General features: G+C 37.2%; 2 protein-coding genes and 1 long non-coding RNA gene across 3 annotated transcripts in view; 1 reads left to right on the top strand and 2 right to left on the bottom strand.

Moving 5' to 3' along the window:
* LOC123314486 (importin-13) overlaps positions 1 to 17,591 on the top strand; it is a 66,081-nt gene extending 48,490 nt beyond the window's left edge. Inside the window, exons 14-15 of the mRNA XM_044899806.1 lie at positions 8,972 to 9,248; positions 17,162 to 17,591. Of these exons, the coding sequence (XP_044755741.1) occupies positions 8,972 to 9,246 (275 nt within the window). The 3' untranslated portion in view covers positions 9,247 to 9,248; positions 17,162 to 17,591. The remainder of the gene's footprint in view (positions 1 to 8,971; positions 9,249 to 17,161) is intronic.
* Positions 5,485 to 6,411, bottom strand: LOC123314495. Its single transcript, XR_006537828.1, has 2 exons — positions 6,202 to 6,411; positions 5,485 to 5,919 (listed from the first exon to the last, which is right to left on the bottom strand). It is a non-coding gene; the product is annotated as an uncharacterized LOC123314495 (long non-coding RNA).
* LOC123314490 (pre-mRNA-splicing factor ISY1 homolog) lies at positions 12,796 to 20,921 on the bottom strand. Its single transcript, XM_044899810.1, has 4 exons — positions 20,785 to 20,921; positions 20,370 to 20,734; positions 17,150 to 17,299; positions 12,796 to 13,196 (listed from the first exon to the last, which is right to left on the bottom strand). Exons 1-4 carry the CDS (start codon positions 20,808 to 20,810, stop codon positions 12,940 to 12,942), a joined length of 798 nt encoding a protein of 265 aa, XP_044755745.1. The 5' UTR covers positions 20,811 to 20,921; the 3' UTR covers positions 12,796 to 12,939.
* Between the last annotated feature and the right edge of the window lie 96 nt (positions 20,922 to 21,017).

The following is a 21,017-nucleotide window of genomic DNA, read 5'->3' as shown; positions in this document are numbered from 1 at the left end:
AATACGACTTTACATTCTGGCTCAGTCTGGATACTTCTTCCCAAGTAGGTCGTCTACCGCTCTTCTTCCAACTCAGGATTACTTTCAAGTCGTTATCTTCCTCTTGTGCTCTTTGAATTTCTTCAGGTAGCCAGTCGTCTTCGATTACGGTGGTCCGCCTCAAATCAATCTTTTCTTCCAGACGCGAACAATGGCTGCAATTCTCGGGACAAGGTCTTCTTGATAACGCGTCTGCATTGCGATGGCTAGTCCCCGCTCTGTGTTCAGTGTCAAAGTCATACTCTTGCAGCCTCTCAATCCATCTAGCCACTTGTCCTTCCGGGTTCTTAAAACTCAGGAGCCATTTCAAAGCAGCATGGTCCGTTCTTAGTAAGAATTTCCTACCGTACAAATATTTGTAGAAATGTTCTACGGACTTGATGACTGCTAAAAGTTCTCTCCTGGTCACGCAATAATTCCGTTCTGGTTTGGACAACACCTTGCTGAAGTACCCGATGACTCTTTCCTGTCCATCCTGGACTTGCGATAGAACGCCGCCAATGGCTGCATTACTGGCGTCGGTGTCGAGCACAAATTTACCTTCAGCCCTTGCGTAACTCAGAACTGGAGCTGTGACCAGAGCCTTTTTCAATCGTTCGAAGGCTTCAGTGCAATCATCGGACCATATGTACTCCTGTCCATCTTCCGTCAATTTCGTCAGCGGCTTGGCAACGTTGGCAAAACCAGATACAAATCTTCTATAATAAGTGCAAAGGCCTAAGAAACTCCGCAACTCACTCTTGTCTTTCGGTATAGGCCATTCCTGCACTGCCTTGATCTTATCCGGATCAACCTTGACACCTCTACGTGAAACTACGTGTCCTAAATATTTCACTTCTGTTCGAAACAGATTACATTTTTTAGGACTTAGCTTTAGGTTGGCGTCACGAAGTCGCTGGAAAACCTCGGATAGGTTGCGTAAGTGATCTTGGAATGATTTTCCCACTACTATCACATCATCCAGATACACCAGACAAGTTTTCCAGGAGAGCCCTCTCAATATTGTCTCCATCAGACGTTCAAATGTGGCAGGAGCATTGCATAGACCGAAAGGCATAACTTCAAACTGCCACAGACCCGTTCCAATACTGAAGGCAGTCTTTTCTTTGTCTTTTGGATCCAAGCCAACCTGCCAATATCCACTCTTCAGATCCAAGGTGGAAAACCAACGTGATCCCGAGAGTGTATCCAGGGTATCATCAATTCTCGGTAAGGGATAGCTGTCCTTTTTCGTGGCCTGATTGAGCTGCCTATAGTCTACGCAGAATCTAGTAGTTCCATCCTTCTTCTTCACTAATACTACGGGCGATGTCCAGGGGCTATCTGACGGTTCGATTACACCTTCTCTCGCCATGTCTTCAATAATCCTTTCAGCTTCTTCTCTTTTTGCCAGAGGAAGACGTCTAGGATGCTGTCGGATAGGTTGTGCATCACCAGTATTGATTTTATGCTGCACAACATCAGTCTTCCCTACTTTTCCGTCCGTAGCAAAAACGTCGGAGAACGTTTGAACCAATTTTCTCACTTCGAGTAGTTGGTATCGGTCGAGCTCTTGACATTTTGAAGTGAGGAGGGACACCAGTTCTTCAGAATTGCTTTGCGATTTTGAGACTTCTGCAGTACTTATCCCACCCGAAATATGGTACACAGGTACACCACGTCCAATCAAGGTATCCTTCTTCAGGGTGACTGGAAACATGTTGACATTTAGCAATCGGATGGGAATGCTGTCTCTTACCCTTACCAAGGCCTTTCCAAGTAGTAGTCCTTTAGCTAAGGTTGTATCGTCAGAGGGCTCAATTACTCTCACGCAGCCACTCCTCGTTACATCGTCACATCTACCAGTCACTATGCCTTCAGTTCGCCCTGGCAACGTGATGTCCTCGGTCAGTCGAATCCGATATATCTTGTCCTCCACATCATTGAATGGAATCTCTTCACTTCCTAGCCGAAGTACATCACTCTTCATATCCAATTGGCATCCAAGCTTCTTAACAAGGTCCAATCCCAGAATAACTTCTTCCGTGATTCCAGCTACCAGAACTTCGTGGCTAACTGTTGTGTTTCCCAATTCAATAGTGGAGACGATCGATCCATAAGTCGGTATTTCTTGTCCAGACGCAGTTCGAAGTTTGATCCTAACTGGGCGAATCTCGAATCCTTCAGCTATTTCTGGACGCACAATGGTTTTAGTCGAGCCAGTGTCTACCAGTGTTTTCACACTTCTATCATTTATCTTTCCTGGGATAACTATGCTTGATAAATCCTTAGACATTATTCCTCGGATTATCACTTCGGGGGCATTTTTGGCTTGGGTCAATTTATGCCCCTTATCACCGACCCCTTTTAGTTTCCCTGCTGAGACTCTTTTTCCAATTTTGGACAGTTTCGCTTAAAATGCCCACTTTTGTTGCAGTTCCAGCACACAGCATCCTTTTTCCTAACTTGTGATATTCTGCGGATTTCTTCTCTGACAATGTCCTGAATAGATCGGTCTGTTTCTTGGACTTGTCTTACACGAAGGTGTCCTCTATGTGACGCTTGCTTTGCTGCCTCAATTTCTAAAGCCTGGGCTAAGGCATCATCAATGGTTCTAGGGCGTGCTAGTCTCAGGGTTTGTTGTATTTCACTATCCTTTATCCCATCCACGAATGTCTGGATTGATAGCTGTTCCAGGAAGCTATCTGGGGCAGATGGATAAGCTAGCCTGACTAATCTCGCCACATCAGCTTCAAACTCTTGGAGATTTTCCCCTGTTTTCTGCACTCGGTTCTTTATTTGTGCATGGTATACTTGTTGTAGATGAGCATCACCATATCTCATCTGAAGTTTCGATGTAAGAACTTCGTAACAGGCTTGTTGACTCTCCGGGATCGTCTGGAGAATGTTGAGTGCCTCTCCTCGTAGAGCTATAATTAATGCCGTGGCTTTTTCGTTGTCGTTCCAATTGTTTACCAGGGCAGCAGCTTCAAACTGTTTTTGATATGTCGACCAGGGTATTTTTCCATCAAAAGTTGGAGGCTTGATCTTCATTCTACTACCTTCGCCGTCATTTTCCGCTTTCGCAGTGCTGTAGGGTGTTGAAGCCAGGATATCTGTTCTGTTTGACGTTCTTTTCAAGGAATCTATCAATTTGGAATGATGTTCAATTATTCCTGCCATTTCTTCCAATTTTCCATTAACGTCGTCATAAACTTTGTCAAACTTTTCGTCAACTCTTTCATAAACTTTGTCAAACTTTTCATCAACTCTTTCATAAACTTCGTCAAATTTTTCGTTCACTATATCAAACTTCTCGTCTACTTTTTCAAATTTTTCATTTATGGTTTCCAGTTTTTTATCCAATTTATCTGTAAGTTGACTCACCACATCGTTACAATTTTCCCTAATCTGGTCCATTTTCTCGTTCAATTTCTCATCAATTTTCTCATTCAATCTTCTAGAATTTTCTTCCAATTGTTCATTCAATAAACATATACAAATTGTCAATAAAGTGTCAGAAGTTTTTTGAATTTCTTCCCCGTTTTTTCAATTTTCTACTGAATAACCACTGGTATATCTATAGGAGATGATTCCCCAATATAAGGGTCCTGTAGCGTTCCTCGAACAACTGAAGAATAGAAGAATCATCACTTGGAAGACTGGACCTGGTCGAAAGGCCCTCCCAGTCAAAAGCAAGATTTGGCTGTTATTAATTTGAGTACTGAGGGCATTTCTAACGACGAGGGTGATCCTCCACCAAGATCAGCAGAAGATTTTTGACGCAGAGATGATATCCCTCCCAATGCAATTGAAAAACAAGTTATGTACCTATGATTATTTATTTTTTTCTTCAGTCATCATCAAGTCTTGAAATAAGTTTGGATGAAGGCTTTATTATTCGCCTTTTTTCTCGTTTTCTGCTCTGTTTCTTTGTTTCAGATATTATTTCGAAATGGAAAGAGGATAAAGAAATTTTTATGTCAATGGAAAGGAAGCCCTTCAGTATTAAAAGCTTATTCTGTAAACAAATTTGTCATCACTACACTTCTCACGGGGAGACAGGGTTTTTTTACTGAGGTTTTTCCCTAAGCTCTTGTATCATACTCCAAATTGTATGGTACCCCGTTACACTAACCTTTGCTAAAACTCATACATATGCTATATTGTTTGATAACTAAAAATGTATTGCTGACATTCAAAAGAATATATATATATATATTCAATTTTCGAGAATTTTCTTCATTTTGGACCATTTGTTCATTCAACTTACAAGAATTCTCGTCCATTTTCTCATTTAATTTTCGAGAATTTTCTTCCATTCTTTCGTTCATCTTACTCAAAAGGTCCATTACAGCTTGAGTCTCCATTGCGTTCTGTAATCTTGTGGTCACTGGCATGAACTCCAAATATCCAAAATTATTTATTTAATTCGAGCGATGTTGAACCCCACACCTGACACCAATGTAACGTTTTCTTCGCTTGATTAAAACGTCCAACTTATTAAAATTATTTATTTACACTTAATACACATATAACTCACAAACTAACTATTACACTACTGTTTATTTCCACTCTTGTTTATTTCCACTAGTCGCTTGCACTATTACTGTACTTGTACTTGCCTACCTGCTCCTCCGCTGGGCTTATATAGGCGCCGGAAACATTCAGGTACCTTCGCGAACCTTTCGCGGTTATTCTGGAAGCTTTCGACCGCTCTGGTTCTCGAAAGGTCCGACCGCAAGGGCCGGACTGGTTACAATACTGATGATGATGCCTTGTTTATCCAAATTGGAATATTTTGACCAAAACGAATATATTATATTTAGATTGTTTGTATATTCAAATATAATAACAACAATATTTATGAAAGGTTTCAAGGATCACTATTTAGCTACAAGAAGAATAGGATATTCCATCTGCGATGAGGTTTTCGATTTTGCTCCTCAACCTCAATTTTTGGACAGCTTCCATTCCCTTGAAATATTATTTTAAGAAAAGGGTATCCTCATCGACAGCAGTTGCGTCTTCATAATTTATCTTGAAAGCAGCACTTCATTAAATAGATTTTCCTCGAAATCCAACCTGTCCAACGTTCGATAGCGCGATCAAAAACAAATTTGCTTGTTCTGGAGCGATCAATCGCATTGAACGCTCGAAGTCGGTAACCAATTCGGCCACAACCCTTTATAAGTATAGGTTTGTATCTAAGAGTCGAGGCGATGTACTCGACGCAATGTCGAAACAAACAAGTGCGAGCGTCCTCCTCCATCGCGCGATCCAATTTGGTGCTGTATTCGGACAGCCTGTAACCAATTGAGTGTTTTTCCTCTCTTCAGAGATCTGTTAGTTACTAGCTTCAGTCGGAGAGGTGGTCGGGGTTAATAGGTTGTAGCTAGCCCGGAACCTATTTTCAAAATAGAAAGCAATTTTGAAGGCTTTGGTTCCCACACAAAAACAAATTTATCCACTTTCAGAGATTTATTAATAAGATCGACTAAATTGCTCAAATTAGAATAAAAAGTTAAGAGTGAAATATTGAAAAATAGCTGCTTACAATTGGATTTCAACAATGAAAATTATTATGAATAGCTTCGAAGCGCAATGTCTCAAATGGAAAATGAAATAGAGCATACGAAATTATATAAATTGGATATCGAATGAAATAACAAAATATATAACAGAATACTTCCATTAGCAATTAAAATCCAGGTGAAGTGCTCCTATGCAGGAAGAACCATCTGATTTGGTACGATACTGTACACAGCACCATATAAGGATTTCCAGGTTCTGATCACCACAGTTTTCAGGTGTGATTGATTCTTCGAAGTTGGATGTTGGTCAACGAAGTTCAACTTGGAAATATATATTCAAATCGAAAATCTGGGCTTCACCCAAAAACTGAAAAATTAATTTCTTTCAGAGACCGTTCAGTAGAACATACTATTGTCCTTGCCGTCCATGTTTCGCATAAAAAGTTGTGTACTCAAGTATAAAAAATTACATATGTGAATCGACAGCCATCTTTCAATTAATTTCAAAAATTAATTTTGAAGCGAATGAAAATGAACCTGAACGGCAAGGATGAATCGAATTTCGTTTAAAAAAAAAAATCTTTGTTGGGCAGAGGAGATTGTAAAAACAAAAAAGAAATATATATTTTAAAATATAAAGGCATCTTACCTCAATTTTTAATTGAGTTTCACTAAACCAATAGAAAGTATGAAGTACTAACTAAATCTCAAAATTTAATACCAAAAAATATCTATATCAAGAACTCAACTCTGATGACTTATCTCATTCACCAGACAAAGCAGAAAAGAAAGAATAAAATCTTCGAATAACCGATTAATATCTTATCAGATTGAAAACATGCGCCAATCTGCAAATCTGAATTCTTCGATACACGTACAAATGCAGTGGCGGTACAACAAATATGTAATGAATAAATTTGAATTTCAAAAAGAAAAAATTGTAACGATCGTATCGTTACAAGCCAGCTTTATTTGTTCACGTTTGATTTTTTCATCGCGCGATCCAACGACCAACGCCATCGCGCGATCCTTTGCCAATTAGAACTTAGGGCAAGAATAACTTTGACCAAGCTAACGGTGAGTCAAGATCTGCTTTGCTGTCACATACACATATCGCGAAATGCACTCTCCTATGGCGAGGGTTTCCTCCTGGAAAACTGACGGAAGAATTCCAATTGGTATGGCTTTTGGATTAAGGTAAACAGTGGCCCGGCTCGTCTATCCTCAGTTTAAAACATCGTAGTTCCGGGAAACCACTTCATCGTTAGTTCATTGATCGCAACTTGGGATTATTACACTGTAGTTTTTCTCTCTCGTGCATCAATAACTGCTTGGCATCTGCTCTGCCTGCTTTCCACCAAGGTATCGAGAAGATTCTGCTTAATTGGTTTCCAAAATGTTGGCAAAATACCTCGGAGCTGTTGAATTGTTTCCAACTGTGATCTGTGGGCATAGAGGGCTTTTTGTAATTGGTCCAAAACCTGATAGATGGGATTCAGATCGAGAGATTTAGGAGGTAATGCTAGATGTAGAGAACACTGATTTTCTCTATTAGAAATCACCTAGCTGGCATTGTATTATCATCTATAAAAACGAAATGTTTGCCAATAGCTACCCCGTTGATAATGCATATGTATGAGAGTTCATGGTTCTTGTATGTACTAATATATCGGACCTGCCTTCGAATCCAACTCTACCCCAAACCATAATTGTGACAGACTTCTTAGATTTCTTCGTATGAATGGACGTATCCACACCAGTATCCATCGAAGAGTGGAACTCTTCTTAACTAGTGTCTTGATGTAAAGTTGACTTCATGGGGACGACTTCTGACTGAGGGAAATTGTACCTGTGGCATCTCGAAGATGACCATTGCCATTCTGCAAATGCTGAGGATCCGTCTTTTTTCACTGAAAGAATTGAAAACGGTCTTCTACTGGCATGGTAGTACGTGGTGAACCGATTCCGGGTCTTCAACTTACAGTTTCTGTTTCAAAGTACCGTGAAAAAGAACGTGACATCATACTCTGGCCAACATTGAATGAATTAGACACTAGCCTGAAACTTTCCAAAGGCTTTGTTAGAATCATCATCGGATGGAACTTGTCTTGGCATAATGGAAATTGCGCAGAACCATTTGATTTTTTTGAAATCCAAATGCCGAAGGAGATAAAATCAAGGTGCACTTCTGATATATTCGTTCGAAAAATTTTTGAACTCAATGAAAAGTTGCTTCACGATGAACTAGAACACGTTTTTATGATTGTTATTAGAAGTTTATGCAATTAGAAAAAATTTATTAATATGAACAGAAAATATACATATTCGAAAAACAAGAATATAAATATATATTCTTTTTACCAGAGGTCTATGTGATCGTGCATAGAAGTTATCAGTCAGCAGGAGCCTTCAGTAGTGTTCATGACAATTTTTGAATAGCTTGTGACATCAGACAATTTCACAAGCCCAATATAATACTGATCTAATTGGCAAAGCTCAAGCCAGATGCTCCGAAAGAGGATATGACACTTGAGAATTCAAACATTTAAAATTGCTACAACATTTCCTCAAAAAACCAAAATATCTCGAAAAACTTGATGTGGTGTGGCCTTTTATGAAACAGATCTGAAAAAATTTAATGCTCGATGTTTTACTTGTATCCCTTATGATGAGAAAATGATTTCAAAATACACCTCATAGTTCCTATAGGTCCCTATCCACTACGAAAGTTTCCAACCTTAAAAAAAATATGTCAACAATGTTGAAATTGTAAGAAGTAAAGCATAATTTAGCAAGTTTGAATATATCCCTACTAATATACAAACTTGAACTATAAGTGACTCGTTATCAGCACAACATATTGTAACGTTTTCTTCACTTGATTAAAACGTCCTACTGATTAGGGTGATTTATTTACACTTATACTAACACTAATAAATAACAAACTAACTATGTCACAACTTTTATTTCCTCTCGTCCGTCGCTTGCACTGTGAACTGTACTGTACTACTACCTGCTCCTCCGCTGGGCATATATAGGCGCAGGAAACATTCCCGTGCCTTCGCGGCCGTTCTATAAGGAAGCGGCCGCCAGTGCCGGACTGGTTACAATATTTTTTTCGTCTGAAACTGTCCAATTATTTGACGAATAAGCTTCATTTACGAGATCTTTTTGGTTCGCGTTCGGAATTATGCAGATGTCTGATACTAAATAATTGAGCTGGAATCACTTCAGTCAAAAAATATTCACTTCCTTCAACTGAATAGATTTCATTTGCCTCGTCATCCTCTGTAGAAAAGAAAGGACTCTTCATTGGTTCACAGTTATGATATTGGTATTTTCAAATGTCCTAATGATGTGGAAAAGTTGAAAAACTGAGATCATAAACATTGGATTAATGTGCTATATATTATTCACAGGAACAACAACTCCCAGACAGAACATAGGATATTTTGCCGACATATTTCAAGCTTTGAATAAAAAATGTAACCAACATTTTCATAAATGGTTATGTCAATTTCTAAGTCAAGATAATTTTCCATCTCCCAAAATATCTTCTAAGGATAAAGAGAAGTTCATTGAATTGGTGGTGGCACCCTCAATGAGCAAAAAGAAGATGACTGATACACTTCTTGAGTTCAGTTTGATAAGTAAAGGGATTATAACAAGTGATGCACTCAGGAGTTTTCAGTAAACGTGAGTATTTGCTTCTAGAACACTTACATTTCGTATTGCTCAACATTGAACACTTGCCGGATAATTATGTATTCAGTTTGCTTGCTGAATCTTCTTCCACAAAAATCCTAAATTTGATCGCTACTTTGATATTTATGAATTATTGCTTCCCTGAATTGCAAGAAACCTCTTCGAATTTAATAATTTGTGAAATAACGTTTCAGACGATCAGTCCATACCGAGCTTTTGAGTTTTACTTTTTATTATTGTGCTGTGTTTGCCCACAGAATGTTTTTTCTTGTGTTTTTTAGCATCGTGATGAAAGGGTCATTCCTAGCTCCGAAATATAGATGAGTTAGCCAATGTTTGTTTGATTAAAATAGCCCTTTTGCCGAGTACCCAAATACTTATTGTTACAGTTTATGACTATACCAATAGTACCTATAGAGTGCAATAAGTGTCAAATACAAAAACAGCTATGATTTTCTAAGCTGTACAGAAAACTCGCTGCCCGCTCTCCTAGAAAAACCACCTAGGTTGCGTTCACAAACTTACTATGAGCAAGCTCTGAGTAAGCTCTGATTACCCGAAGCGTTCACAAACGTACCTTCAGTTCCTCAGAGTATGCTCTCTGAGCATGACCATACTCATACTCTACTCTCGGAGTAAGTTTATGAACACACCCCTAGCAACTTAACTTGATAAAGAAGTATCTCGACGACGCGACGTGACATTTCCCCCCTTGCAGTTGAGTAGTTACGTCTGTTCCAACACTCAATAGTTTTGTCACTGCTCTTTTTAAAATTCCATTTTTGGTTTTGACATTGGCTACACTTATTCTACCGTCTGGACCAGGAAAAATTTCTTCAACTCTGCTTAATTTCCAATAGTTTCTCAAGATATTGCCCTCAATTATTATAACAATCCTTTCACGATTGGTTTGCTATCATCACACCATTGGAGGATCCAAGGAGGAAATGATTTGGCGTCATAGCTTCCTAATCTTCTGGATTAGTAGAAACTTCGATAATTGGTCTAGTGTTGATCATGTACTCAATTGCAGAGAAGAATGTCTTTCCCTCCAGTCCCATATTTCCCAAAAGGGAGATGATGTCGGAGGGGGAGTGATTCTTGAGTTCCTCTAGGACCATCTTCGGAGAACCAAATACTCAAGGATTTTACTCTGGGTGTTAATCTTTCTACTGGCAGCTATTCCATCACCGGCTCTTGCTGTTAAGCAATTGACAGCTGACAAAAACTGATTTCAGCTGATCGACCGTCTATAATCCAATAATTTTGCCTTAATTCAATTCCTTGGTGTCCATATTTTTCATGATGCTGTATTAGGAGACATGTAAAGCAATTATGATTTGATAATTTGTCTGCTTTGCAGATTCTTTTATGGAAGGTGCCAAATTAGTTTTTCCCTGAATCACTCCAACTGAAGCTTCCTCAAGTTCTCTAGTAGTTTCTTCGGTATCAGGCCTGTAGATGATATGACAATAGGGATGGTCTTGATATCTTTCAGCTTCCACTGTCTTCTGGTTTGTTCCTCGAGATCTTTGTATTTTGAGATTTTTTCAGTGTGCCTATCTAGAAGATTGTTATTATTTGGAATTGCCACGTCGATGAATAGTGCTCTGTCCTCATCCTTATCGAGCAATATGAGGTCTGGTCTATTGTGGGTTATTTTCCGGTCTGTGAGAACCGTCCGATCCCAGTAGAGCTTGTGATGTTCATTTTCTAACACAGCATCCGAATGGTAATTGTAATAAGGAACCTTTTTCGAACTTAGAAGTTGGTGTTTTAGTGCCAATTCTTGGTGAAGAATCTTGGCAACGGCATCATGTCTATTTTTGTACTCCGTGCCCGCGAACTTCTGACATCCCCCGGTGATGTGCTGGATATCATCAGCTATCATCCGCCACAGTTCCTTGTTGGAATCACCTGATCCTGGATGTCGAGCATGAAGCCCTCTGTCTCAGGAAACAACCTTCCGGAAGTCAACCAGTAGTTCGACGCAGATTTGTCGACGTAATCATGGTTGAACTCGTTCTGGTGCCTCCCATGCAAAGGTTTGCCAATCAGTTTTTGCATTTTACTTTCTGCAGAGTGTTCGACGGTTTCCAAGTGATCCTGCCGTAGCTTTAACGGCGTAGAACTATCAGCAACACAAACTAGGGTGATGTTTATTGTGCTTAGTCAGCATCGTCCTTATTTTTCTCTGTAAGGCTGCTAAATCGGTGGTCGTCCAAGAGATGATACCGAATGAATATCTCAGCGCCGAGCAAGCGTAGGTGTTAATCGCTTTTATGAGATTCTTGCTGTTAAGACCAGTTCTCATTATCTTTCTCAATCTTCGGGTGAACTCCTCCGTTAATTCTTTCTTCATCTGGGTCTGATTGATTTTTCTTGCCTGTTTTATGCCTAGATACTTGTATGTGTCTCCTTCCTTCAATGCTTCAATTTCTGCACCTTCCCCGAGTTTGAACGTACCATCTTCTATTTTCCCTCTCGTTATGTTCAGCAGTCGACATTTTTCTAATCCAAACTTCATTTTGATATCTTCCGAAAATCCTTCCACCATTTTTAGCATCTGTTGCATTTGTTTTTTGGTAGATGCGAAGAGTTTCAAATCGTCCATGTAAAGGAGATGATTCAGTTTCATCATAGTTCTACTGCCGCCCTTGATGGAAAATCCGTAGTCCATAGAATTCAATCTATGAGACAAAGGATTCAGGGCCATGCCATTATTATTATAATTACAATTTCATAAGAGTTTAGGCAGTGCCTATAAACTAAATAAAATAAAAACATAAGAAATGCAATCAACAAAGAGATGGAAGGTAATGAAAAGAGCTTGAGAAGCAGAAATAAACTAAAATGGACAATAAAATAAATCAACCCCGACAACAACCACCTCAACGAGTCACTCACGGCGAAGCAGGTTGTCATAGCCAGCGTTTACCGACACTGAGATTTCTATGATTTCTGCTGCACTCTCCAGTTCTATTAAACTCAACTTTATTTTTTCTTTCTTCATTTGCATTTCTATCATTCTATTTTCATTTTTCGTTTTTCCTTTTCGAAGGCAAGTTTCCTTCTTTAGATATCACTTCAGGAATTTGAGTGATTCCATTTGGTTGTATGAACGGAACTTGCCGTCTGCTGGGATGTCATGATGTCTTTCTCAAGGTTTTCTTTCACATCATCCTTCGTCGTAAGCATTTATTGTTCCAAAACTCGTTGACCACTCATACTTCGGATCAAGAAAACGCGTTTTCCCTTCCATCGTTCAATTTCGTTCTAATTTTGTCCTATTTACTGTCTTCCATAGGACTGGTCTCAAAGCTTGAAGGACCAATGTTGAATACAAGAAACAGATATGATTTCATAATCGTTTTTATTACCTTTTTTTTTAAAAAACTGTAAAAAAAAACTGTCGTCGCTCGCTCTGCTAGAAAAACCTCCTAGCAACTCAAAAAACTTGAAAAAGAAGTATCATTTACGAAGCGAAGTAACAGCATCTGATGTTCTTCCCAAGAAAATATTGTTAATGAAAAATGAGTTTCTATAAAAAGTATATTTGAGGAATGATTTCAATAACAAATTTTTTTAGCAAATTCCAATTTTATCTTCGCTTTCGACCAATACAGTCTTTTAATTCTGAACCTGCAAATTACACATTAAAAATATAAACTTTCATTTCGAATTATTGAGCCCCATATTTTTCCAACAGTTCTTGCTTTTTTCTTCTCAATAAAGCTTGCTCAACTTCTTCCTGAGAAGGTACAGGAACGTGGGCCACAAATCTTTGTTGAGACCCATCAACCTCCACCGGTTCTGCTTCATCATCAGACTTCTCTACAGCATATATATTTTCCTCATCATCCTCATTTTCCTCGTCAGAATCTTTTTGTTGTCTACTTTCTTTATTCTCTTTCCACAACGCACATTCGCTTTGTATAGCTGAAAAATATTAAAATTTGTTAAAAATATCTATTTCTTCAGTTAAATTAAACAAAGGGGAGGCAAGATCAACATAAATGTATTTTTTTAATAGGAGAGGGATGATCATGAATCAAAGTCACGTCTACCTTCTGGCCGGACTGAGTGTTGCTTGCGATATAACCTTTATTTATTTATTTACTAGCTGACCCGGCAAACGTTGTTTTGCCATATAAATAATTTCCATGTTGTATCATAAAAAAATAGAAATTAAAAATTTTGTCTAAAAAATAAAAAAAAAATTTAGGGGTGGACTACCCCTAACATTTAGGGGGATGAAAAATAGATGTTGGCCGATTCTCATAGATAGCTGACCCGGCAAACGTTGTTTTGCCATATAAATAATTTCCTAATGATTAAATTACTAATATGGCTATTAAAAAATAAGGGTTGATCGTAGAAGGGTGAAAATTGAGGATTGTATGTATTTTTGTATGTTGTATCATAAAAAAATAGAAATTAAAAATTTTTTCTAAAAAATACAAAAAAAATTTAGGGGTGGACTACCCCTAACATTTAGGGGGATGAAAAATAGATGTTGGCCGATTCTCATAGATACCGGATAAGCACAAAAAATTTCATCAAAATCGGTCAAGCCGTTTCGGAGGAGTATGGTAACGAAAACTATGACACGAGAATTTTATATATTAGATTTATAATTCACAATATTGTTCGTTAAGATAAAAAAAAAAGAAATCGGTGTGGTGAAATTCAATATAAATTGTGAGAGAAAACGAAGGAAAAATAGTAAATTTCAAACTGTCAATTTTTGTAAATGAAAAATTATTAGGGTTTTGTTTGTTTATACCGAAGAACGGAGAATACTTTGGTGTTTAAGTAAGATTTTTCATAAAAAATATATCTCAATCTGTAGAAAATATCTTCATCTATCTCGTGATAATGAAGTTTTCATAATTTGGATCCTGATTGAGCAAATACGACTTTTTTGTGAAGGTGTCAATTTTCACTGTTTCCCACGATGAGAAGTCAATGTTTAAGAACATATCGCACATCCATAATAAAAGGGGCTCAACTCAAGTATAAGTATTTGCCACTAAAATGCGTGAAATGTCTGTTGTATCAGTCGAGTTGGGGGGGATGTTGCTTGGGGTGATAAGGACTAACATGTCTAAAAAAACAAGGTGTACGCACTCGTCAGTTTTTGAATGCAATGACCTTCGACCAAATCGAGAATAAGAGATTGGTTTCGCGGCGGCGCCACCATTTCATTCACTTCGTTCTATCCTTGTTTTATCAAAGAAAGTCCAATGATAAAATACTCTCTCGTTTTATTTTGTTCTTCCCATATTGTCAGCTGTTAACGAATATTTGTGATTTATACTTAAATTTTCGTTGTAAAAAAAAATTTGTAGATATTTCAACATTATCGAAGGATGCGAAAGAGTACCTTCTATACTTCTTCATGATGACTTCTGTTGACAAATTGTATTCACCAGGAGGGTAATTCGATATGATTTCAATGAAACACACAGCGGGTTTCATGAAACTTCGATTGTGCGATCAACGATTTAACAATCACTCGATTTCTAAAACAAAATATCTAATATATTCAGTTGACGGAAACGGAGTTTTCAATATACTCGTGAAGAATATTTGAAGTACAAAATCGAATAGATTCATGTATTTCTGTTTCATAATACATGCTCATTACGTATTTCCAATACAGTTCCTTTGAACTTTGATTAAATATTTCTGTTATCATATAACTGTGAGCTGTATCCGTCCCGGCTGTTCATCTGAGATTTAGTTAAGCCTCTAACAACGAAGGGTGATAGTCCAACAACACCGAATTCTTAGCTGTAGTTCGATTGTCCATACAGAAAATTGTTGAACGACTTGTTGAAGAAATGAGAGTTCTACACTCTTTCTCGAAACTAATACATTTTCACACACAAATGATCCTTTATAAATATATTCGCAAGTCGTAGGATTGTATTCAAATAATTTCCAAATATCAATTAACTATTTCTGAACAGCCCTACCTACAGTAGGAAAAGCGAAACTTATCCCTTATTCTCAAAATTGAAAAACAAAATCTAATCAGTGCATACATGACATTTTTAGACATTTTTGAAAGGACTCATCTCAAAATTTCAGTATGCATCTGGACATAAAGTGAGAGCATATTTAAATAGAACATTTTTTGAGTTATGACATTGTAACTGCGACGAGGAAGAGATGCGTCATAACGCAACCCACGTATCTTATCAATCCAAATTCGAATAACCAAACTGTACTTCACTCTCAACCCTGGAGTCTCCTCGAAATTTATCGAAAGAAGCTTAAGAAAATCCAGTCGTTTTCTATATGAAATAAGCTCAAAAAAGTGTAGGAAATGCAAGAATTTTACTCTCCATTATACTGTAGCACTAAACACAAGCCGTTAACCAATTTTGAGCCCAAGATCGAAAAAATCTCAATTTTTTATAATTCGATATCACTTCGTTCCATTCGCTCAAGTTATTATTGCAATCGCCTTGTAATGCCGCGGTTCTACGTAGGCAGGGCAGTCTCTATTCCACCGTGATCCTGCGTATTTGTGAATTTTACAGCTTATAGGATTGTGAGTCTTATAGCAATAAACCGCAAAGGGAGGAGTGTCATGAGAAACACCAACTCCATCTGAAGGAAAAAGATCTAGAGAGAGAAGAAAAAATTCTGAATAAAACCAATTTTTCTGATCAGCTGGCTGTTGCTCAGTTTGATCTTCAAGTAGTCGTACCATTACCAAAACCTATACTATGGCTATTGTTATTGTTTTCATAACCTCAAAAGTTAATCTTTTTTAAGTATTGAGTTTGGATGCTTGTTTTGTTGTTTAAATAGACTAAACATGAATATGAGGACTTTTAATTAAGTGTGTATATTATCATTCGAATATAGGTGCTTTTTATGCCCGATTTCTATGGTTTTAGCCATATTCGGTTTAATCTGTTTGCCATGAGAGGGTGTATCGCTTATTATGCTACGCGAATCCCAAAAAGAATGCTTTTCAGCACAATAGGGAATACTCCTTCGGACGAAACTGTATTTTTTATGAAATATCTTTGAAACGTCACATTTTGAAATAACCATTTCAACCGTTTCCCAAAAAAAATTATTTCAAGTACTTAAAAATGAAAAATAAAAATGGGTATTTAAAATTTAAAGCGTTTCATGTGGATTGCACAAGTTTGCAACATCGACTGGAATATGCCTTAATAATAAAGGACAATAAATACATTATCTTGATGAGATAGACAAAGATGGCTGTCTATGAAGTCTACGACGAACGAGGAAGGTGGTAAAATTTTATGGGATTTTTATGGCCGGTTGCAGTTGAAGCTCGCCAGTAAGTAGGCGCCTATAAATCCACAGCTGTTATTTTATAAACAAGCTGATCGGACATTGTTCTTTTCATTGTCTTGGATGCGCTGTTGCCAAATCGTAAACTCCGCACAAAGCGATTTATATTTTAAAACCCCATATTTGAAGAATGATTTTGAATAGTTTCCGCGGTGCATTTGGAAAAATCATGAATGAAACTCATAATTATTCAGTTTAAACTTGCATATACAGTGATAACCCAAATTGAGGAGAATTCCCCATTGGTACGATAGACGGGATAGGTGTAGGTGAGTTTCAGAAAATACTGATGATGATCCTTGAGACACAATGAAACTATTTCAATCATTCGTTATTTATTTGTTACCCTTTTGGTTTCAGAATGTATTCAGTTGGGAATATGATATAAAAGAAAATAATTGAAAATCTTTGATTCATGTAAAAAAAAAACGGAAAACTCGAAAAATTATTCAGCTTAATTGATGAGGTGGAATAAATTTTTTTTCATTCAATATCATTTTTAAATAAAGAATGTTCAATGAATGAGTCTGATATTCTGATGATCTTACCTTTTTTTTTAGCTTCCTTCTCCAGAGGTATCAGGATTCCGTCGTCATCGTCCATGTATCCATAATAGTCTGCATCAATGTCTTTCATCAATTCGGCCCTTGTTTTTCTTGGCGGTGGTGGGGGCTCCTGCTCAAATAGTTCTCTAACACCTAGATTTAAGCAATAACCTTATTATTGATATAATTTGTTTTCGATTTTTTTAACTATATTTTAATCCAACTGTTATTGAATGTACAATAGGATACCAAAACTCAACATTGACTTTTATGTTCAATTTTCATTTTCTTTCTATGTACATTATTTGTTTTTGGCACCAAATCAAATTATATCAATTAATCAGTGCATCTTTTTCCTCATTGAGTTTCTAAGTTGTATTATGTTCACTGTAAATAATAAATTCAATATTTGTATAGAAGACTGAAATAAATTATTTATCAATGATTTTTTGGATAAAGTAGATATTGAAATTTTTTGTGACAATAATAAATTATTTAATTCTTTAGGGCTTATGCATATTTTATATATACATCACTACATTCAAGACAATGAAACTAAAATTTCAAGAATGACAAACAGCAAACTTGTTAATTGTTTGAGTCAGGTGAGGATGCAAGTGTTTCTATATTGCATTCTAGACGCCAATTCCATGGGCATACGATTTTTGGTACAAAAATTAAACGCGAAAAGAAAAGAATCGTTCATCTTTTTATTGTGCTGCAAAATTCTTTTTTCTAAAATTGTGCGCGTTCAATACTCAAGTTGCAAAGAGTCACCTTCTCAAACGGTGCGGGGAAAAACGCCGTATATATACACTGCGCAAAAAAATTAACGCACATTATGGAAATCTCAAATTCATTCTACAACTGAAGGTGTTCTCAATGATAATTATTTTTATCAGAATTATGCATGCATAGGTTATCCACTTTCAACGGTTTTCTTCAATACAGATGTTTTTTCCCAGCAGGAATAAAAAATGATATTATCAGATTTTGAATGTATTGGCTCCATTCTAAAATCAGTTGTTCTCGATCAATTCTAGAGATCAATAGTTTTTCTTTCGTTTGATTTTCTACACTCGATCGCTATGCAACGCGAAACACGCAATTTGACCCAAGAGGAATGTGCCAAGCGGTAGTTTTGCGAGAAGAAGGGTGGACATACACAAGGATTGCAGAAAGGTTTGGAGTTTCCCATACAAGTGTGTCCAGAATGTTGCAGCTATTCAAAGTACAGGTATGAATGTCTGAAGACCAGGACAGGAAAGACCACGGGTAACAACTGCCATTCAAGAACGTTACTTGAGAGTTTCTTCGTTGAGACAACGGTTTGCAACCGCTCGCCTCCTTCAAATTCAGCTTGAGCAAACTCATGAGGTGCAAATTAGCACTCAGACAATAAGAAATCGCCTCAGAGAATATGATTTAAGACCCAGCTTTTACCTAAGCCCATCGAAGGGCGTGTTTGGATTTTGCGAGAGAGCATATCCATTGGGAAGAGGCCGATTGGGAAAGAGTTCTCTTCACATATGAGTCTAGATTCTGCCTCTACCATTGTGATCGACGTTCCCTTGTATACAGACGTCCACATGAAAGATATGCTCAGTGCAATTTCCTGAATACTACTGGTTTCGGGGGAGGATCGATTATGGTATGGGGTGGAATATCTTTGACTGCTCGCACAGACCTAGTGGGGTCGTTGATAATGGAGTTATGAATGCTGATAAGTATATAAGGAACATTCTTGAAGAGCATGTAGTGCCATTTGCTCCATACATTGGTGAAAATTTCATTTTTATGGACGATAATGCCAGACCCCATCGTGCGCGCATCGTTCAGGAGTACCTTGAAGAGGTTGAAGTCTCTCGAATGGAATGGCCAGCAAGAAGTCCAGATCTCAATCCGATTGAGCAGGTTTGGGACAACCTCATCCAGCCACTCTTAATGACTTAGGAATCCAACTCGGAGAAATCTGGGAAGGATTAGATCAGAACATTTTAAGATCACTCATTTTGAGTATGAACCGTCGTTGCCGAGCTGTAATTAACGCAAGGGGTGGAAATACCAAGTATTAAATCACTTATCAGCATTTCAGTATTTTGGAAATTGTTCATTTCTCTTCTTTCACATAAGATTCGGTGAAATCCTGAATTTTTCTTCCATTTAATGTTTCTTGTTTCGTTCAAAACCTTCCCGAGAGAACATAAAAGATATGCTTAGTGTCCCCAATCACAATTGAGATAGTTGAATCTGACATCGTTGTCACATCAATTTTCCATATGAAAAGATAGGAGCTATATGTTAGTACCACAACAAATATATTCATAGCACATCAATGTCCATTCCATGTATTTATGTTCCAAGGGTTGACCAGTGACTGCTATTTGTATTGTTAATGATTATTATTGGAGACTGTTCTTATGAAATATATTGAAAATTTTAATCTTTATAAAACTGGACATCCCTACACAAATAATTAATTCGATAATTCTTGGTTTTTGTAAGGTGCGAAAAGTGTTGAATGTTTAACACAAAGTTTGCAGAACACCCTATAAATAGATATATATGTATTTCAATTATTTTGGAACTTGCTATACATTATTACAAATTGATGTGAAAGTACAACCCACTTGAAAAAGTATTTCTGAAATACGAGTAATTTGAATGAGGAAATTGCTCAGTACCATGTAACTACTTATTGTTCAGATACCTAATGAATGTACCGGTGATGAAGAACTCTATGAACAAAAATTGGAAGCTATACTGTGACTTTCAAATATGAAAAAGGAAAGTCCAAATTTTCAATTTGTCATTCAGACACCACTGCATGGCTAAGAAAAAATCAGAAGATATATTTCTAGCATTCATACTCGATTAAGATAAGAACTACGCAAATATCCTAGACTTTTGGCCAAAACAGAAAATTTCTGATATTCTTATTTTGAGGGAAATTGACTCTGAAAAGAAGATAAAATTAGGAGAAACGAGGGGAAACTAGAGAAAGGCAATATCAGGGAAATGAGAGAAATTTTTTCACGTAGAGACACTTTAGTGTGAACATTTCAATCAATGAGAGACCCCTCGAACTATTATCTTTATGATGTATATTTCTATTTGGTACGGATGCATACATGAAATAGTGGACTTTCTTATTTACTGGTGTTTTATGAACCTTTCTGAAGCTTCAGTGAACATACCTTGAGAGTGAAATAGATTTTCTTACCAGGTAAATCTTTTGCAGCACCAAAATATTTATAACCTCTATTTCCTGGAACTTCCTTTCCTTCATGATCCAGCATTCGCGGACCAACTCTCTGGTAATCAGGACCACCCAATTCTTTAATTTGATCTTCCCAGTGCCTCTTCTCTCTGAGCAATTTATTGATTTCATCATTCAAGTCTCTTATTCTGAATTCGCCCAAGCCAGCATTTTGAATTTGAGCTACTTTTTTCGATATTTCTCTTATGATTTGCATTCTCCATTTTTCGCAAGCATATAAACTCTTACATTCTGAAGCAAGATAGGGTCTTCTCTTCTTGTGCTTATCATCACCTAATTGTGCAGCTCTCCAACGAGCCAATGTAGTCCTAAAAAGTCAAGTATGACAAGAGGAATTTAGCAATTTAATTGAACCTACATTGCTTTCTCTGCGTTTCTAGCCATTTTTTTAATTTGAAAATTGGAAACTTATGGAAAAATTCCAAATGAAAATAGTTGGGTTAAAAATTTGTTTGACCTTGACTTGAGTGCTCTGACCAGAGAATCAGAGAAAATAGCCTTCTCTATGGCTCTGACATGTACGTTTGCGAACAGAGACACAATATGACAAAGACACTCTATGTTTGTGAACGCTTCGAGTAATCAAAGCTT

Source organism: Coccinella septempunctata, chromosome 5 (genome assembly GCF_907165205.1).
Source record: "Coccinella septempunctata chromosome 5, icCocSept1.1, whole genome shotgun sequence".
NCBI lineage: Eukaryota > Metazoa > Arthropoda > Insecta > Coleoptera > Coccinellidae > Coccinella > Coccinella septempunctata.
The sequence above is the reverse complement of the archived record's forward strand: the minus strand, read 5'-3'. Positions and strand labels throughout refer to the sequence as shown.